Below are 19,855 nucleotides of genomic sequence, written 5' to 3' on the forward strand. Positions count from 1 at the left end.
GAAATCATCTTTTTTATATTCAAAACATAATTATTAATTTTAAAATTTGCCCAATATCATTGTGATAAACATCAAAGTCCCTTCCTATCTATAAATGAATCACTTAAACACTAAACTAAGCTGTACTATTATTTATCATAACAATTGTGATATTATTTCCAATGCTATTTAAGTGCTTAGTATTAACCAATAAATTTAAATGCTCATACTGCTGTTAGCAAGGTCACCAGTGAGACTCTAGTTTCCACATTGAAAAACTACCTTTTGGTTCTCATTTTTTTTACCAACTGAAGGTTTTACAATATTAAATATTTCTAACATTTTGAAATCTCTCATCTCATGGCCTTCTGGATGGCAGGATTTTTTTCTCCCTTTTCTCTGAACACATCTCACTTTTTACTTCCTCTCCTCTCCATCTCAAGGAAACCAGAAACCCTGAAGCCATTCTACATTCTTCTTTCACTCATCTCACCTTCAGATTGTCCTCCGATGTCTGTAACGTCTATGTCCTAGACATCTAATAAATCCTGCCCCCTCTTTGTTTCCATTGTCATGATTCAGGACTGGACTTCCTCCTTTTCAACTTTATGGCCACTATCCCTTCCTTACTGATTTTAGTGACTCTACTCTTATCCTGCTTACTTAATTCTCACAACATTGTTAGAGAAACGTATGAAAAATGGTTTTATACCCTTCAAAATGGACGACCATATTACAAAACCCATCTATGTCCCTTTGTGCTCTGTTTTCCTCCTATTCCTTCACGGGAACCCATGTTCTTGAAACGCCTTAATTTTACCATCTTCTCTTACTCCTATGATTTGCACATTGCTCCTCCTTCTCCACGATGACCTTGCTCATATACCTCTTCCTTCACCACTCCAGGTTAGCTCCTACTCATCAAATCCGATGGGCTTTGCTTCCTTCACAGAGTGGTCTTTGAACAACCTCCCACACAAGCTGCAGTCCCAGAGCACCTGCAGAAGGGACTATCATGAAACACACTCCCCCTCCTCCTCCTCCTCAGCACCACCTTTCCCAGCCTCCTTTGCTGTTATTACGGTCACATCACCACTAAGGACCTAGCCCAAAACGATGCCCCTGGAGCTGCTCCATGCTTTTCTGTCTTTCATGGCTGGATACAAATAAACAAGGCAACATGGGAAGCCCTGAGAGGAAGATGACAGGGTCACTATACAGGCATATCCTTGGTTTCTGAACTATCACTTGAACAAAAGTTTCTGGCTGATTAGAAATACTTATTTTGGACTCTGTATGATTAAAGTACCAGTTTTTATTACCACAATTAGTTTATGCTAATACACTCTGTACACTGTAGCTAAAATGTCTACTTTCTTGTCTAATCAAGCTGGCAGCTCTCTGGGAGATCCCAATACACTACCTGTTAGAGTGACTACTCAATCAGTGTTTCTCAATAATAATTAAATGAGTGAATTAAAAATGTTTTAGGGAAAGAAAACGGAGACTACATCAAAGGGGACATTTTTTTTTTAAGATTTTATTTATTTATTTGTCAGAAAGAGAGAGTGAGAGCGCAAGCACAAGCAGGGGGAATGGCAGGCAGAGGGAGAAACAGATCACCCACTGAGCAAGGAGCCCGATGAGGGACTCGAGTCCAGGACACTGCGATCATGACTGGGGACAACGACAGATGCTTAACTGACTGAGCCACCCAGGCATCCTCAGATCTTTAACCAAGTTGTCATAGTTAATGTGCAAAGTTAATTTTTAAATATTACAGCTTTCATAAGGTAACTTGATAGTTAACCACTTTAGCAATACATTTTTCTTTAAATCATATCCATGATAGACACAGATATATGTTTATGACATGAGGCATCTATCATATTTTATTTTAGATAATTCTCCTTGGATAGGCCAGTTTTACCCCTAATATACTGATATGTAGCAGATTTTAACAAGTGATAATGCTATGATCCTTTATTTACTTTTCTTAGTAATTTTATTTAGTAGGAAGACGGTAATTCGTTCTCCAAAAAAGCCAGATAATTCTCCTAAGCCTACTGTTGTTAATTATTTTGATTTTTGGTACTGCATTACAAAGGGGTCATGGCAGGTGAGATAAACCTGCAAGCAATAATTACAATAGGGTTTTTTTTTTCAGTTGCCAATAATCAAATTTTAAAGCTGGCATTATGCAATCTTAGTGTTTACCCATCTTTTATGTAAGATAGTCTAATAAAAAGGCATAATATTGACTCTTAGAATGAACCACTCCTTGTATAATCATATGGAACTATAAAAGTAGATGTAACATATTGACTCTGTCAGGAAAAGAACAGTTCTCTACTTGGACATTTATACTTGTGTAACATCAGAAACAGGATGTCAATTTTTATGAATGAAGGTAAGAATAATTTTTATTACCTTGTAACTTTCATTTTTTTTAAAGATTTTGTTTATTTATTTGACAGACAGAAATCACAAGTAGCAGAGAGGCAGGCATAGAGAGAGGGAGGGAGAAGCAGGCTTCCTGCTGAACAGAGAGCCTGATGCGGGGTTTGATCCCAGGACACTGAGATCGTGACCTGAGCTGAAGGCAGAGGCTTAACCCACTGAGCCACCCAGGCACCCCAGTAACTTTCATATTTTTAAAGGATAATGCATAGATTTAGATGTTAGAAAAGTTTTCTCATATAAGAAATTAGTATAATTTTAATACTAATTATATATCTGAAATGCCATTTTGGGTTTCAACTGAAAGGAATGCAGGCTCTCATTTTACATTTGACGTTATTTAGTTTTAACCTGACCTTACCATAATGCATTGGATAAAATAAAAACTTTATTTTACAACTAATTCAATTCAAATTGTTTAAGCTATTGTCCAGAATTCGCTACAAAGCTTAAGAATTGGGATCCCAAGTAGTTTTTCTTTTCACAGACTGAGATAAATTAATATATCCTTGAAACAGTAAACAATATCTCTAAATACTAAAGACAGATTTTGAACAACAGACATTATTAGTATGAGCTACTTAGGACAAATATGATAAAGTGTTTTCATATTTTAAATACTTTAAAATGTTTTAAATTTAAATAATTTAAAATATCCTTGGACTAAAAGTGTTCCATATGTAATAAATTTGTTAAGGTAAAAAACAGAGGTGCTAAAGAGAAAAGAGCTTTCTTTTGTATTCTTACTGCCCCAGTCTAAAATGATCTATGTATAAATTAGTTTAGTGCATATCAAGTAAAGTTGTACCCTACATGCCTTTTATAATCAGTAGGAAGTTTCAATTATACTTTCAAATCCTATAAAAGAATTCTACTATTATGAGAAATCTTTCATTATCTCTCATTCACTGGCAGATATCACGGCAACATTTTAAATTTTGTCTGTTGCTTCTGGTTAAATAGAGATAAAAATTTACAATGTCAAGATTAATCCCATCATAAAATTTTGCCGATCACTTTAGGTTAAACAGAATAAAAATTCACAACATAAAGATGAATTCTATCATCTGATTAAGTTATATAATAAAAGTTTATAAGAATACAAATCAATTTATTATACCTAGCTTTATTCTAAACTTCCAAATATTATTTGGTATGACATAATTAACTTTTAGCAAGGTTTTCCTTGTCTAGAAAGAAGGCCAACTTAATTAGCTTTCTAAATATCTCACATTTTAAATAATCTTATCAGATTTGCATTTTTATTAATTTTTCTAATAATTTTTCTAGACTATGGTTGCTAAGGGCCCTGGGAATGGTGCTGGTTTGGATAATCTATGTACAGCAATTAGTCTTCTGGGTAGTAAACAAAGCAGAATTTCCTTCAGGTTTCTCTGTAACAAAGTACACTGAGTTTCTCTGACTCCCTGGCAGAAAAGAGCATTTCGTTAGTGCCCACAGTAGCGTGTGTGTATGTGTATGTGTAATTTATCTCCCTATTTATCAAGATGAAGCAGAATTTTCCATGTGAGACTCAACGGTCACAAGACTAATGGCACACCCTGTGAATAGGAGAATCTCATGAACATTAGTTTCCTCCCTTCCTCCCTGACCCAATCCTTTTCTCATGTAATTTAAATGTTCAAGACGTGCTATATGAAAATTTTCTCCTTTCCATACAATTTGGCAGGAACAAGGTAGAATTTTGGAAAGTTACATAAAAAAATAAGAAAAAGCAATTAAATTAAGATAGTTAATGTGATAGTTATGTGTCTGAGTACACATATTTATTTTCCTTTCCATCTGAAAACCTATGAAATGTCAAATTTTAATAAAGAGTAAATACAAACAAAGGTAGGAAAACAAAAAAAGCAAGCAATGCCACCTACCATCTAGAAATGTTAAAGAATTCTGGAAAGATGGAAGGTGAGCAGGATTACATCTATAGAGATATAAATAAAGGAAAACACAAGCATAGACAAAAGGATACTGTGATGGGAAAAATGACAGGGAGCCAGGAGCCGAAGGATAAAAGAGGTAGTCTTTAATCATTCCTCAGAACAGTTGTTAATGGATGAGAAATGGTCAGAGTAAGGCTAGTCGATACCTCTCTCCTCTCAAATTTGTAGTAAGCAGTAGACAGCAATGGTGTTTGCCCATAGCCTAAAGGGGAGTGTGGGCAATGGGGGCCTGTAAGCGGAGCAATGTTCCAGAGAGGACAGGAACTGCTGAACTCAGAAGGGAAGCTGATGCACACTGTGTGGTCTCCCAACAGCCTATCTGGCCTCTCCCACACAATCCCCAGAGACTGAGCTTGAACTGTAAAGGCAAATGCATAGAGATACCAAACACAGAAATGAACTAACAGCAATTACTCAACATGTGAAGGAAATGACCACTACTGTAAAGAGGAAAGGAGATCAGGACTTTAAAATAACCACGTGAGAATATACTACATTTACAGACACTCAAGCAGAGATTTTGAAATAAAAATTTCTTCATGAAAGTAAAAAAACTATATTTGAATGATAAACATTACTGGAGAGCAAAACAGTGAATTGAAAGATCAAGTTGAAGAATTTTCCCATGACACAGTGTAAAAAGAAAAATAAATTATACATATATGCATATGCACACACACATACACACACACATACCCATATATACGTATGGGTATGCATTCTTATGTATAAATGAGTGACAAGAAGCTTAAGATGCAAGGAAAGATGGATCAGGAAATGTTAATATGTAACCAGAAAAATCAAACAGAGAGAAGGTATATAAACATCTACACAACCAGCTGGAAACAGACGCTTAGCGTCAATTCCTCCTTCTGCCAGTGTACTCCAAGTGATCTCAGGGTGATAGAAATGATGATTCCCTCATTCTCAGTCCATGCAATTCAGGCAAAGTTGACATCAAGTATGACATTGACAAAGGGCATGTAACTCAGATCTGAATAATCAGATCACTCTTTTTCTGGCTGTGGCGATTAAGATATTGAATTTATAACCCAATTAGAGCCAGTGGTACATCATGAAATTTTGTAGAGCTGGTAGAAATTCAGTGATCCCACTCATAGATGTAAACTTCAACGATTTCAGCCAGGTGCTGCTGTAGGTGAAACTTCAAAGAAGTGGAGAAATTTCTTTCTTTCTCTTTCTTTCTTTCTTTCTTTTTTAAGGATTTTATTTATTTTTTTGGACAGAGAGAGAGCACAAGTAGGGGGAGCAGCAAAAGGAGGAAGAGGGAGAACCAGGCTCCCTGATGAGCAGGGAGCCCAATGTGGGGCTCAGTCCTAGGATTCTGGGATCATGACCTGAGCTGAAGGCAGCCGCTAAATGGACTGAGCCACCCAGGTGCCCCGAAGTGGAGAAATTTCTTGCTCTTGATGTAAAAAAATAGAAACAGGTTTTTTTTTTTTTTAAGATTTTATTGATTTATTTGAGAGGGAGAGGGACAGAGGGAAAAGGAGAAGCAGAATTCCCACTGAAGAGGAAGCCTGACTTAGAGCTTGATCCCAGGACTCCAGGATCATGACCTGACCCAAAGGCAGAGATGTAACTGACTGAGTCACACAGGTGCCTCAAGAAACAGCTTCGATGACATGGAGGCCTGGATCCATCTGGGTCCTAAGCTAGTTCTGCCACAGGCCTTTTTAGTTTTGTAGCCAATTAATTCTAGTTTGGGTTAAGCCAGTTCTGGTTGTGTTTTTCTATTATTTGCCATGAAAAGATGCCCAACTTACGTAGAAATAAATAATGACACTAAACAAAATAGAAGAAAATTTCCCAGAGCCTTAGAAAGATAATCACTAAATTAGAAGTGACCACGGAGTAGAGAACAAGACAAACAACAGAAAATCCCCATCGAGTTATAGGATGGTGAAATTTCAGAACACCAAGAATATAATAAAAGTCCTAAAGTTTTCAGAGAAATAAATGAAATAAAGTACCAAGAAATGAATGAGAAGTAGCTTGACATAAGACACTTTAATTGCAAATATTGGATAGTAAAAGGGAATAAGAAAGTCTTAAAATTTCTGAGGGAAAATGACTTTGAAAGAGTTTTGTACCTACTAAACTGGTATCTACTAGGAAGGCAAAATAAGGAGAATTTTGTACATGCAAGGACTGAGGCATCTTACCACCAACATACTTTTCCTGGCAGAATTACTTATATATAGAATCTAAAAAAAATTAATATGGATTCAAGAAAAAGAATTATAAAGGTTATGAGAATGCAATTTATGATTGTCTAAATATTTTATAAAGTTTAATTTCTTAAAAATCAGAAATTAGAATACTGGATATATTAATATGGATAGAAGAGAAACTTAGGGAGGAGAGAAATGCAAGCATGGTAAGCTTATTATTTTGTAAATGGGGAAGATACAGACAATTACTAACTTTTTTTTTTATCTTTTTTTTTTTTTAAGATTTTATTTATTTATTTGACAGTGAGAGGTCACAAGTAGGCAGAGAGGCAGGCAGAGAGAGAGGAGGAAGCAGGCTCCCTGCAGAGCAGAGAGCCCGATGCGGGGCTCGATCCCAGGACCCTGAGATCATGACCTGAGCCGAAGGCAGCAGCTTAATCCACTGAGCCACCCAGGCGCCCCCAATCACTAACTTTTGAGGTCATACAGACAATCATTAACTTTTGAGGTCAGCAAAAATCTTAAGTCATTTAAGTAACAACAATATGATATGATATTTTGAATCTCATCAGAAACGATGGAGGACAGAATAACATTTGAGTTGCTCAAAAAAAAAAACCCACAAAAAAACCCAAACCTGTTAAGCAGAAGTTCTCCATCCAGCAGAAGTATGCCTTAACATATTTTTCAAGCAGAACTGCCTTACAAAAAATTTCAAAGAAAGGCCTCTAGATTGAAAAGAGAGGACACCAGAAAGTAACTCAAATCTACAGAAAGAAATGAGTAGCCGATATGGTAAATAAAACACTGTATTTTAGACTGCATAACATTAAGAAAATGAAATTTTTTAAACTTACAAATAAATGAGAATTGTTTTCGAAAAAAATTGTTGGACACAAAAGAAGGCAATAAAGAAAGAACAGATGGCAGAAAATGATATGAGATATAGAAAACAAATATCAAAATAGAAGTATCATAGCAACAATTCCATTAAATGTCAATGACTAAACAGTAATTAAAAAGCAGAGACTATCAAGCTGGATAAAAGAGCATCATCTAACTCTATGCTATTTATAGGAAACACACTTTAAAAATACAAATAGGTTTGGAGCGCCTGGGTGGCTCAGCGGGTTAAAGCCTCTGCCTTCAGCTGAGGTCATGATCCCACGGTCCTGGGATCGAGCCCCGCATCGGGCTCTCTGCTTAGCGGGGAGCCTGCTTCCTCCTCTCTCTCTCTCTGCCTGCCTCTCTGCTTACTTGTAATCTCTATCTGTCAAATAAATAAATCTTAAAAAAAAAAAAAAAGTAAAAGGATGGGAAAAGATACCAAAGAAACAATAAATATAGGATATCTGGAATAGCTATCTCAGACAAAATTGACTTTAACTGGAAATATTACTAAAGACAAAAACATCTCATAATGATAAAGAAAAATGCAATAGAGAACCAACAATTACAAATATGCATACATCTAAGAACAGAGAATCCCCAAAATGAAGCAAATCTTGAACAGAATGAAGAGACTAAACAATTTAACAGTTATAACTGAAATGTTAATACTCCTCACTCGGTAGTTGATAGAAGAATAGACAGAAAGTCACTAAGAATACAGAAGGCTTGAACAGCACTATTAACCAACTGGACCTAATAACATATTGAGAAACTTGACCAAACCACAGCATAATACATTTTCTTTTCAAGTAACAATCTCCAGGATAGACCACATGCCAGTCATAAAAACATGTTTCAACAAGTCTACATTTGAATATAGACAGACTAAAATCATATAAAGTATGTTCCCTGACCACAACCAGACTGGATTAGAATTCAACAACTGAAAGAAATTTGGGGAAACCCCACACATATAGAAATTAAACATTACACTTCTAAAAAACAACTTGTGAATAAAAAAAGAAGCCATAAATGAAAACAACAACAAATCAGAGTTTATGGGATGCCACTAACACAATGTTTAGAAAGTATCTTATAGCTTTAAATGCTTACACTAGAAGGATGAAAGATCTAAAATCAATAACCCAAGGTTACATATCAAGCAAGTAATGAAAGAAGAACAAATCAAACCCAAAGTAATTAGAAACAAAGAAAAATCAAAGAAGAAATAAACAAACAATGAAACCTAAAGTAGATTTTAGAGAAAAACCAATAACATTAAAAACTAGATTTTTTGCAAAGATCAAGAAATTTGATAAGCAATAGTTTATAATAACTAAGAAGCTAAAAAAGAGAGATGACACAAATTATCAAAATCAGGAATGAAAGAGCCGGCATACTGCAGATCCTATAAGAATTAAAAGGATTATAAGGGAATTTTATGAATAAACTTATACCAAAAATAGATGACTTAAATGAACAGATATATTTCTTGAAAGACACAAATTACCAAAATTTACTCAAGCAAATTATAAATTCAGAAAAGACCTATAAAAGAAAAGGAAATTGGTAATTAAAAATATTTCCAGAAAGAAAAAAAGCCCAGACAACCCAATTCACTAGGCTGCACTGGTGACTTGTATCAGAAATTTTAGAAAGAAAGAATACCAGTATTATATGTACTACTTCAGGAAATAGAAGGGAACATTTCTCAGCTCTATCAGTAAGGCCACTATTACACTGACACCAAAGCCATACAGAGACATTACACAAAAGAAAAGCCACAGACCAATATCTTCATGAATATAAACACCAAAATCTTTAACATTAGCAAATTGAATTCAGCAACATATAAAAGCTTAATATTAGAAAATCAGTTAATGTAAAATAACAGTATAAATGAGAAAAAGCACACAATCACCTCAATAGTTGTAGAGAAAGCATCAGATAAAATTAATACCTCCTTATGATTAAAAATTCTTAACAAAGTCATCATGGAAGTTATGTCCCTCAACATGATAATAGGCAATTATGAAAATTCTAATATTAACATCATACTCCAAATGACTGAGAAAGAGGCAAGATGTCAGCTCTCTGGACATCTGTTCAACAATGTCCTGGAGCTTCTAACCAGTGCATTATGGAGGGGGGAAAAAAGAAGTTAAAGATGTAGAGTTGGGAAAGAAAGAAGCAAACTTATTTCGTCTTATAGCGAAAGACACAATCTTATTAGTTTATAAGAAATCCAGGAAAAAAAAACTATTAAAGTTAATGAGCAAGATTAACAAGGTTGTAGAATACACAAAAATATAAAAATTCAAATTTTATTTTTATACTTTAACAACAGATAGTTGGAAAGTAAAATTAAGAAAATAATTCTGTTCAAAATATCTTAAAACTAATAAAATTCTTAGGAATACATTTAACAACAACAACAAAGTGTATGACCTGTCCATGGAAAACTGTAAAACGCTGTTTAGAAATCAAGAAGTATCCGTATGATGGAGAAAATGCCACATTTCTGGATTAGGAGACTTGATATTGTTAAGATGGCACATCTGCCAAATTGATCTATAGACTAAATGCCAATTCATCAAATCCCAGCAAGCTTTTCCATGGAAATTGACAAACTGATTCTAAAATTTATAGTGCAAAGAACTTAGAAGAGCCAAACCAATATGGAAAAAGAAGAACAAGTTTGGAGCATTTACACTTACTGTTTTCAAAATTTGCCGTCAAGTACAAAATCAAGACTGTGGTATTGACTTACTTAGGCGCAGACTTATCAATCAATGGAATAGAGTATGAAATCTAGGAACAAACCCATATATTTATGGTCATTTGATTTTTGACTATGGTCCCAAGGCAATTCTATGAAGAAAGCACAGCTCTATTTAGCAAATGGTAACAACTGAATATCCATATGCAATAAAAATGAACTTACACCTCTACCTCATACCCTATATAAAAATTAACTCAAAATAAATGTAAAAGAATAGAATAATAAGCCTTTTATTGTGAATATAAGCAAAATTTGCTATATATGACACTCAAAGCATAATCCATAAAAACTAGTAAATTAGACATTTTTCAAAATTAAAAGTTTTACCTTTCAAAAGACACCATTAAGGGGCATGTGGGTGGCTCAGTCATTAAGCATCTGTCTTCGGCTCAGGTCATGATCCCAGGGTCCTATTATCGAGCCCCACATGGGGCTCCTTGCTCAGCAGGAAGCCTGCTTCTCCCTCTTCCACTCCTGCTTGTGTTCTCTCTCTCTCCGTCAAATGAATAAATAAAATCTTGAAAAAACAAAAACAAAAGACACCATTAAGGAAATAAAAAGAGATGCCAGACTCTGCAAAAATATCTGTGAGGGGCGCCTGGGTGGCTCAGTGGGTTAAAGCCTCTGCCTTCGGCTTAGGTCATGATCCCAGAGTCCTAGGATGGAGCCCTGCATTGGGCTCTCTGCTCAGCAGGGAGCCTGCTTCCCTTCCTCTCTCTCTGCCTGCCTCTCTGCCTACTTGTGATCTCTGTCAAATAAATAAATAAAATGTTTTAAAAAAATTGTGAAACATTTATCTGATACAAGACTTGTATCCAGAATAAAGAACTCCTACAACCTAATATTAAGAAGACAACTCAACTTAAAAAAAGCAAAATAATTCAATAAGCATTTTGTTAAGACGTATGAATGGCTAATAAATGAAAAATGTGGACAATATCATTAGACATTAGGGAAATGCCAATTAAAACCAAAATGAGATACCACTGTATACACAACAGAATGATTATAATCAAAAAGATTGCTGACACCAAGTTTTGTGAGGATACGGAGAAACTGGAAGCCTCATACAGTGCTGGTGGGCATGTAAAATGACCCAGACACTTTGGAAAATGGTTCAGCAGTTTCAACAAAGCCAAGCACATACTTATCATATAATCAAACAGTTCACTACTAGGTATGTAACCAAGAGAAATGAAGACAGGTGTCCATGGAAAGACTTGTATGAAAAATTTCATAGCAGCATTACTTCTGACAAACTAAAATTAGAAATAATCCAAATGCCCATCAGCTGGTAAACAGGGATAACCTTAATATTATCTTTCTAGGGAATTCTAAGGAATTCTATTCCATGGGTGGAACAGATGGCAACCTGTAAAATCTATTGATAGCTTTGGGGGGGAGGGGAGCTTCCATAGTCCCCAAATATCATCATGCCACATCACCTGCTCTTACGTTCAGCCCAGCTTAGCCCCTCGGTCAAGAAGTCCGCAAACCTCTATTTATTTAGCACAGGATCTACGCCAGGTCCTGGAGCCATGAGGGTCTTGTGACACATACTGGAGATTGCCATGTGATTAGGACAACCCAGGGCCTTGAAGGAGCGCACAGACTGTCCAAACAAGAAGCTGATAGTTTTGGCCTGTGCAAAGTATTGTCACTTTTTGAAAGAAGTTTTTTCCTTTCTAATCTTGTAGCCTAAACATAACTGCTACAGTTTCAAAGGCTCCACTGAATGAACAGAGAGAAGCAGCCTGATCAACGGAGAGGAAAACACTTTCCTCTCCACAACTTACACACATAGATTAATAGATGCACGGCAGGCCCTGAAGATAAGCCTTTCACAAACAAAGTTGAGGGTAAACCAGCTGACAGCAGTCAATGTGATTTACCTTTATCCTAACAGTCATTTTTTTAAGCCATTCTGAAACACCAGATCGTGAGATTAGTATTGCCATCCATAGGAAATGGAACCTGAGTTTCAAAGGGACCTGATCTACTTACTCAAATCGGTGCTAGGGTTTAATCTCTCTCCCTATTCTTCTGGAAAGAGAAGTGTTCATAAAAATCTTATTTCCGGGCACCTGGGTGGCTCAGTGGGTTAAGCCTCTGCCTTCAGCTAGGGTCATGATCTCAGGGTCCTGGGATCGAGCTCCACATCGGGCTCTCTGCTCGGCGGGGAGCATGCTTCCCCTTCTCTCTCTGCCTGCCTCTCTGCCTACTTATGATTTCTGTCAAATAAATAAATATTTTTTTAAAAAAATCTTATTTCCGACTCAAAGAGTCTAAAACGAAATGGGCACCCAAACTCAGAAGCGTTGGGGGAGCGGGGGGAGGAATCCTAAAAGAGAAAAATCTTCCCAAGGGACTCCTTTATCCTCTCATTCTCCACTTCCATCCCCCGCCATCCTCCACCCCACCCCCCCACCCCCAACGCGCCCCGGTCCAGCGCGTGGGCGGTTCTTAACTGTTTTTGTTATAAAAGACTCCAGGTTCCTTGGATCCACCCAGACCTGACACCTTGACTCTAAGTGTGCGCAGCCGGGACAGGCAAGTCGCGCGTGCTCTGGACGCGAAGCGGCGAGCGGGGGGCAGTCTCGGCGCGGCCACGAGGTCTGTGTCCCTGCCTCCTCCTCGTGCCCCTCTTGTTTCCTGCGCTGCAAACAGCCTGGGACGCGGAAGCCCTTCCAGAAGTTCTCTCCGCCTGGGGGAGAGCGAGGCGCCAGCAGCTCTCCGCGCTCCCTCGCCGCCGGTGCCCGCGCACGTGGGGAGCAGCTGGCGCAGGTGGCGCCGGGGTGCGGTCGATGAGGCGCAGCCTGAGGAAGATGCTGAACCCTGGGAAGCAGGAGGAGCCCCAGGGCGCCGTCTACCAGGGTGTGGAGAACGACATGGACGACCCCAAGGACTCGCTTAAGGTACCCCGGGCGATGGGCGGTCGGGACCGGTCCGGAGCCGGACGGGGGCGGCAGGGCTTAACTCTGCGCTCCTGCGTTCGGGGTTTCCCAGCCGGCAGCCCCGCGACGGGAGGACGCCGGGCACTGGGGACCTTCTCAGAATGGGAGCGGGGGACGAGGGGCCGCGTTTGCGAGGCGCCCCAGGAGCGTCTGCTGTGCCCAGTTTGCCTGCCGCTTTGCTCAACCTGCCCTTACCTCGGCGCGGCCACCTGCAGTCTGGAGAGACTTACGCCAAAGTATGGGGAATGGCGGGACTGGCGGGCTCCTCCGGGGAGTGGGGGCGTCAGGAAGGACTGTGGAAGAAGAGGCCCCTTGACGTGGGATGGGTGGTCTTCTCGAGGCGCTCAGGGCTAGGATGGGCTCTGTCGGTTGCACGGTTCCCGGGACACCCTGGCGTCCGCCCCAGGAGGCAGTACTAGCTGTCTGGCCGGGTCGGGGGACCGAGGCTGTTGAGGGCTGGCAAACCCGCCCCTGGCTCTCCTCCCGTTGTCAGCAGGAGGAAGGGTCTTTTTTTTTTTTTTTTTTTTAAACTTTAAAATTACTAGTCTTTCCTACCCCACCCCCTACCGCAAATCCATTTCCTGAATTGGAACCGTGTTATCAGTGCCTCCAGTATTTTCCAGAGCGCGGTGGAGGGGGAGTTTGGACAAATACACACACGTTGACTTACGAAATTATATTCTAGAGTACTTTAAAATTCACCTGGAGATGTTTCTCACTCTTTTTGGCAGTTTCGTAGTATTCCCTTATGTGAATGTATCATGATTTACTTCACTAGTTCAGCAGGAGTGGACTCTCAGGTTGTGTTTGTTTTTGTTGTGCTTTGCTATCACACATGTGCTTGTGTAGTGAGTGTGGATACAGCTGATTCTGTTAGTGTATTAGTGAATATGCATGCATGTCAAAGTCTTAGCAGACCCAAGAGGTATGTGCAGCTTTAATTTTGATAGAAATCACCAGACTGACCTCTAAATAGGTTGCAGGGATTGTTACCGAGTCAAGCCTGTGTAGTAAATCACATAAACTGACAAACCAGCCTTCCCCTATTTGCACATCCAGATTAAACACTGACTTCTTTTTTCTTCCCTCCTCCTTAATATAAACATATTAACTAGGGTCTTTTGGCTTAATCCAAAGGATTGAGGTCATGAGTTCCAGTGCTAGGATAGTGTTTTTGGAATTAATATTACAGACTGGAAGAAAATTGTACATTTCACAAATCTTAGAAATACTTCACTTACCAACGTGGTTTTGTTTTCAAGAGCTATTTGCCAAAGGATTTCTGCAGCACAGAGTCTCAAACTTCATATTTTTGTTTGTCTTCATGTAGTTTTATTGCCTAAGTACAGCCATTTATGTGATTTAAGGCTTTTAGAAGCTATAATAGAGCTTGTAGTTTGAAGGGTTTATGTATTTTATTACCTAAAGTAATTCCAGATCATTCTGTAGAAATGTCAGCGGTGAGACTTATTATAAATCGGTACCTCTAATACTATAGAGAGTTCTGACTCTAAAGATTTTCTGATTAAAAAGATGTGGTGTATAGTATTTTCTCCAGCATCTCCACACCATCTCAGGAATACTAAAAAAATCAAAGGATGGAAGAAACCTTACAAGATGAGAAATGTGGACAGAGAACCATCTGATTGAGGCCTTTACCTTTTTCCATGACACTCTAAGCATTTGACCCTTCACTTGTCAAAATCTTTCACCTGCTTCCCTCTTTTTTTACCCCATTACTGGTTGTATTTCATTAAAGCAACCTAGAACAAATGTACTTGATACCTCTGTTTTAAAGTGCTTAGAATTAGCTTCTTAAAAAGTGATTATGTTCTGTCCCTAGTCATGTAGTTTGGAATCCAAAAGAATCTGAAGTAATCCTGTGACAAAAAAACAAAACAAAACAATAAAACTATATTGAGTGAATATAAAATAATTCTGTCTAAATGACATTCCCGGATTACTTTCAGAACTTTAAGAAGTCTCTTCAAAACCCGACTTAACATATGATGTACTAAATCCAGACTGTTTAGCACATCTGATGAGCTTATATGAAGTACTTAGATGCTCTTTTGTCATTTTGAATTCAGCACTATCTTAGGAGCATCTGAGCCTAGTACTTGTCTTCTAGAGTATGTAATTGGGTTTGTGTTGACAGCACATCACTGATCAGACCTGTAGACTCTTCTCTCCGGCCCTGCAGAGTGGGCAGTGTAATCCCTTTATTACTGGGAGAACATCAAATTCAAGTGCTAAAACACTTCCAAATGTAATTAGACACTTTCTTTGGTAGAGTGAGAAGTTGAGAAACAGCATATTTCTGAAAGAACCTCATTTTTAATTTTATTACTGAATCTGTTTAAGTTTAGAAATGGTTGCATGCTTGTTGTTCTATCATTCATTCACCAAAATTATGGGTTGTTACATAGAGTTTTGTAGTTGAAAAGTGTCAATTAAAAGACTGTCATAGAAAAATGATTTCTTCGATACTATTCTGTGATAACAGAGCAAAAACCAAAGTTCAAACTTTTAAGGGATTTTGTTTTATTTACTTCAACCTGGCATTTGTTGAATGAATCCTTTTAGTTGTTGAGTAAATCCTAATATGCTCCACGTTTATTAACTATATTAAAATACATTAAGTAGTTTAACAATTTTATCTCAATGTGTGTCAAACGTGACCACTCACAGCCAAAGGTAGAATCAAAGCAAGTATCTGGATTATTTGTTTGGAGGATGTTGCTGCATTTTTAGGAAGTAGTTATTTTATGGTGGTTTTTATGAAAAGCTACTGTCTTATAAAATGTTTTCATTTCATTTGATGAAATATTTGATAGGAAATACCTTCAGAAAAAAGTCAGACAGATTATTATTTGGTCACATATTTGCAAAGCTGAGAGGAACATTGAGAAATAATTTTAGCCTATATATTAATATAGCATTGGAATGAGGTTCCATTAATTTTTCCCATTGATTTTTAAAAAGGTAGTCTGGGGAAATTATGGGGTGTATACGGGTCCATATGACCCCACCTGCTCTCTGTAAGAGCTCTGGATCTGCCTTATTTCTCTCCTTCCTTCACTTTCTCTTTCTGGAAAACCTATTTACGTATATAAACTATCATGTAAAATAAGTATCCAAATGTGTAGTGCACATTCAGCATAGACAGTCTGAGGAATGAACTAGAGAATGTTTCTCAAACTTTTTTTTGTGTCTTAGAATCCCTTTAAACTTAAAATTGATGATTCCAAAGAATGCTTGTTTATGGGGTTAAAGCTACCAATAGTTACTGTATTAGAAATTAAAGTGGAGAAAACATTTAAGACATGGGAATCCATGGCACACATTCTAGTAACTGTCAGTGCTATAATGTCACCATACCTTCTGTGGCCTGTCTCTCACTGTGCAGTCATGAGAGACAGAAAGAAAGGCTAGGCTAGAGAATGGCATCTTGTAGCTCTCCTGAAAGCCTCAAGAAGGAGGGAGAATTTGGGAGGGCATTTGGAAGGTGGATTGGAAAGGAAAGAGAACAGGGCACACTTCATTCAGGTGGACAGACTGGTATAGTTTAAGCTAATAAGCACAACATGGACATGGTGCAGCATGGTGCTAGAAGAGGGTGGCTTCTGGAGTAGAGCACTTGTGTGCAGTTCAGGGACATGTCACAGTTTGGCTACAGCCTTAGTTTTGGCCCAAACTCTGCAATTTGGCTTTGGCTTTGGCAATCAAATATCAAAATACCTAATTCATTGCCATTTCTGGTGTCTTCTGACTAGTGTGTTCTCAGTGATACCATCATATCTAAACATTATAAAAATGTTACTAATAGAATAAGGCATGTTGTTCATATTTGTTAATACCTAAACACTTTGAAATATAAGGAATTCTAGAAGCACCTTTGACTAACACTCTTGTCAGTCAGTTGAAGAGTAATTAATAAACATGATTATATTTAATTATTTTGAAAATTCTTTTTTTTTCTTTTTAAAGATTTTTTCATTGGAGAAGGTGAGAGAGAGCACAAGAGTTGGGTGAGCAGGGAGTCCAATGTGGGGCTCGATCCCTGGACCCTGGAATCATGACCTGAGCCAAAGGCAGATGCTTTATTGACTGAGCCACCAAGGTGCCCCAAATTTGAAAATTCTTAATTTTTTGTATAAAACAGATAGTAAGAATTTTCAAGTAGGGAACTAGAATATGGAACTAGGATGTCTGTTAATATAGATATTATAAAAGGATATATTACTTAATTTTTGAAAAAACAACATACTTTTGATCTAAAGTATTCATGAAAATTTAAATAATGCAAGGCCAGGTAATAGAAGCAAGTTCATCACATTAAGGTTTTTATAAAATTTTGTTTGCTATAGTAACATTAATAACATCGAATGAAATTGTTTTTAAAGATTTACTTAATTTTTAGTAAGTTTATTCTGTTTAGGCCATAAGATTTTCTAAAAAAAGTTCTGCTTGGGAATTTTTCATATCTTGTGAGAATCAATCAAAAGTGGAATATCAACATTGTCACCACAAAATTTCACAAGGAAGAGATACAGTGTCATTTATGATAAATTATCCTTGGTCCAGTCATAATAAAGAATATAAAAAGCAAGAGGAAGAAAAAAGAGCATTAGAGAAAAAAAAGGTATTCAAAAAAACCTCTCACTTTTTCCCTGACATCAGTGGAAATGAGCATGTGTTTGGAGTTACACTTTCACAGGCCAGTGACAACAGCCAACTGTGCCAAAAATTTACTGAACTTGCTCTCCAAGATCTTTTCTTATGGTTCAAAATATTCCAGTCTATCACACACCTCATTCTTTCCCCCCCTTTTTTTTTAACTATTAGCCAAATCTCTCTCTCTTTTTTTAATTAATATATAATGTATTATTTGTTTCAGGGGTACAGGTCTGTGAAACATCAGTCTTACACAATTCACAGCGCTCACCATAGCACATACCCTCCCTGATATCCATAACCCAGCCACCCCATCCCTCCCCATTCCCCTCCCCTCCAGCAACCCTCAGTTTGTTTCCTGAGAGTAAGAGTCTCTTATGTTTTGTCTCCCTCTCTGGTTTCATCTTTTTCATTTTTCCTCCCATCCCCTATGATCCTCTGTCTTGTTTCTCAAATTCCTCATATCAGTGAGATCATATGATAGTTGTCTTTCTCTGATTGACTTATTTCGCTTAGCATAATAACCTCAATTTCTATCCACATGGCAAATGGCAAGATTTTGAGGGTTTTTTTTGATGTGTATATATATACATACATATATATGTATATGTATATATCACATCTTCTTTATCCATTGATGGATATCCATTGATGGTTGATGGACATCTAGGCTCTTCCCATAGCTTGGCTATTGTGGACATTGCTTCTAAACATTGGCATGCACGTGTCCCTTTGGATCACTACATTTGTATCTTTAGGGTAAATACCCAGTAGTGCGATTGCTGGGTTGTAGGGTAGCTCTACTTTCAACTTTTTGAGGAACCTCCATGTTGCTTTACACAGTGGCTACATCAGCTTGCATTCCCACCAACAGTGTAGGAGGGCTCCCCTTTCTCCGCATCCTTGCCAGCATCTGTCATTTCCTGACTTGTTAATTTTAGCCATTCTGACTGGTGTGAGGTGGCATCTCATTGTGGTTTTGATTTGTATTTCCCTGATGCCGAGTGGTGTTGAGCACTTTTTCATGTGTCTTTTGGCCATTTGGATGTCTTCTTTGCAGAAATGTCTGTTTATGTCTTCTGCCCATTTCTTGACTGGATTATTTGTTCTTTGGGTGTTGAGTTTGATAAGTTCTTTATAGATTTTGGATACTAGCCCTTTATCTGATATATCATTTGCAAATATCTTTTCCCATTCTGTCAGTTGTCTTTTGGTTTTGTTAACTGTTTCCTTTGCTGTGCAAAAGCTTTTGATCTTGATGAAGTCCCAATAGTTCATTTTTGCCCTTGCTTCCCTTGCCTTTGGTAATGTTCCTAGGAAGAAGTTGCTGTGGCTGAGGTCGAAGACGTTGCTGCCTGTGTTCTTCTCAAGTATTTTGATGGATTCCTTTCTCACATTGAGGTCTTTCATCCATTTTGAGTCTATTTTCATGTGTGGTGTAAGGAAATGGTCCAGTTTCATTTTTCTGCATGTGGCTGTCCAATTTTCCTAACACCATTTGTTGAAGAGACTGTCTTTTTTCCATTGGACATTCTTTTCTGCTTCGTCGAAGATTAGTTGACCATAGAGTTGAGGGTCTATTTCTGGGCTCTCTATTCTGTTCCATTGATCTATGTGTCTGTTTTTGTACCAGTACCATGCTGTCTTGATGATGACAGCTTCGTAAGAGAGCTTGAAGTCTGCAATTGTGATGCCGCCAACTTTGGTTTTCTTTTTTAACATTCCCCTGGCTATTCAGGTTCATTTCTGGTTCCATATAAATTTTAGGATTATTTGTTCCATTTCTTTGAAAAAAATGGATGGGATTTTGATAGGGATCGCATTAAATGTGTAGATTGCTTTAGGTAGCATAGACATTTTCACAATATTTGTTCTTCCAATCCAGGAGCATGGAACATTTTTCCATTTCTGTGTGTCTTCCTCAATTTCTTTCATGAGTACTTTATAGTTTTCTGA

The 19,855-nt window shown here is 37.7% G+C and overlaps 1 protein-coding gene across 2 annotated transcripts in view; it reads left to right on the forward strand.

Annotated features, from left to right (window-relative positions):
- The first annotated feature begins 2,301 nt into the window (after positions 1-2,301).
- TRPA1 (transient receptor potential cation channel subfamily A member 1) overlaps positions 2,302-19,855 on the forward strand; it is a 74,284-nt gene continuing 56,730 nt past the window's right edge. For both annotated transcript variants that reach the window (XM_046026858.1, XM_046026867.1), the window contains exons 1-2: positions 2,302-2,389; positions 12,754-13,183. In XM_046026858.1, the coding sequence (XP_045882814.1) occupies positions 13,073-13,183 (111 nt within the window). In that variant the 5' untranslated portion in view covers positions 2,302-2,389; positions 12,754-13,072. The remainder of the gene's footprint in view (positions 2,390-12,753; positions 13,184-19,855) is intronic.

This window comes from Meles meles, chromosome 1, assembly GCF_922984935.1.
Source record: "Meles meles chromosome 1, mMelMel3.1 paternal haplotype, whole genome shotgun sequence".
Lineage (NCBI taxonomy): Eukaryota > Metazoa > Chordata > Mammalia > Carnivora > Mustelidae > Meles > Meles meles.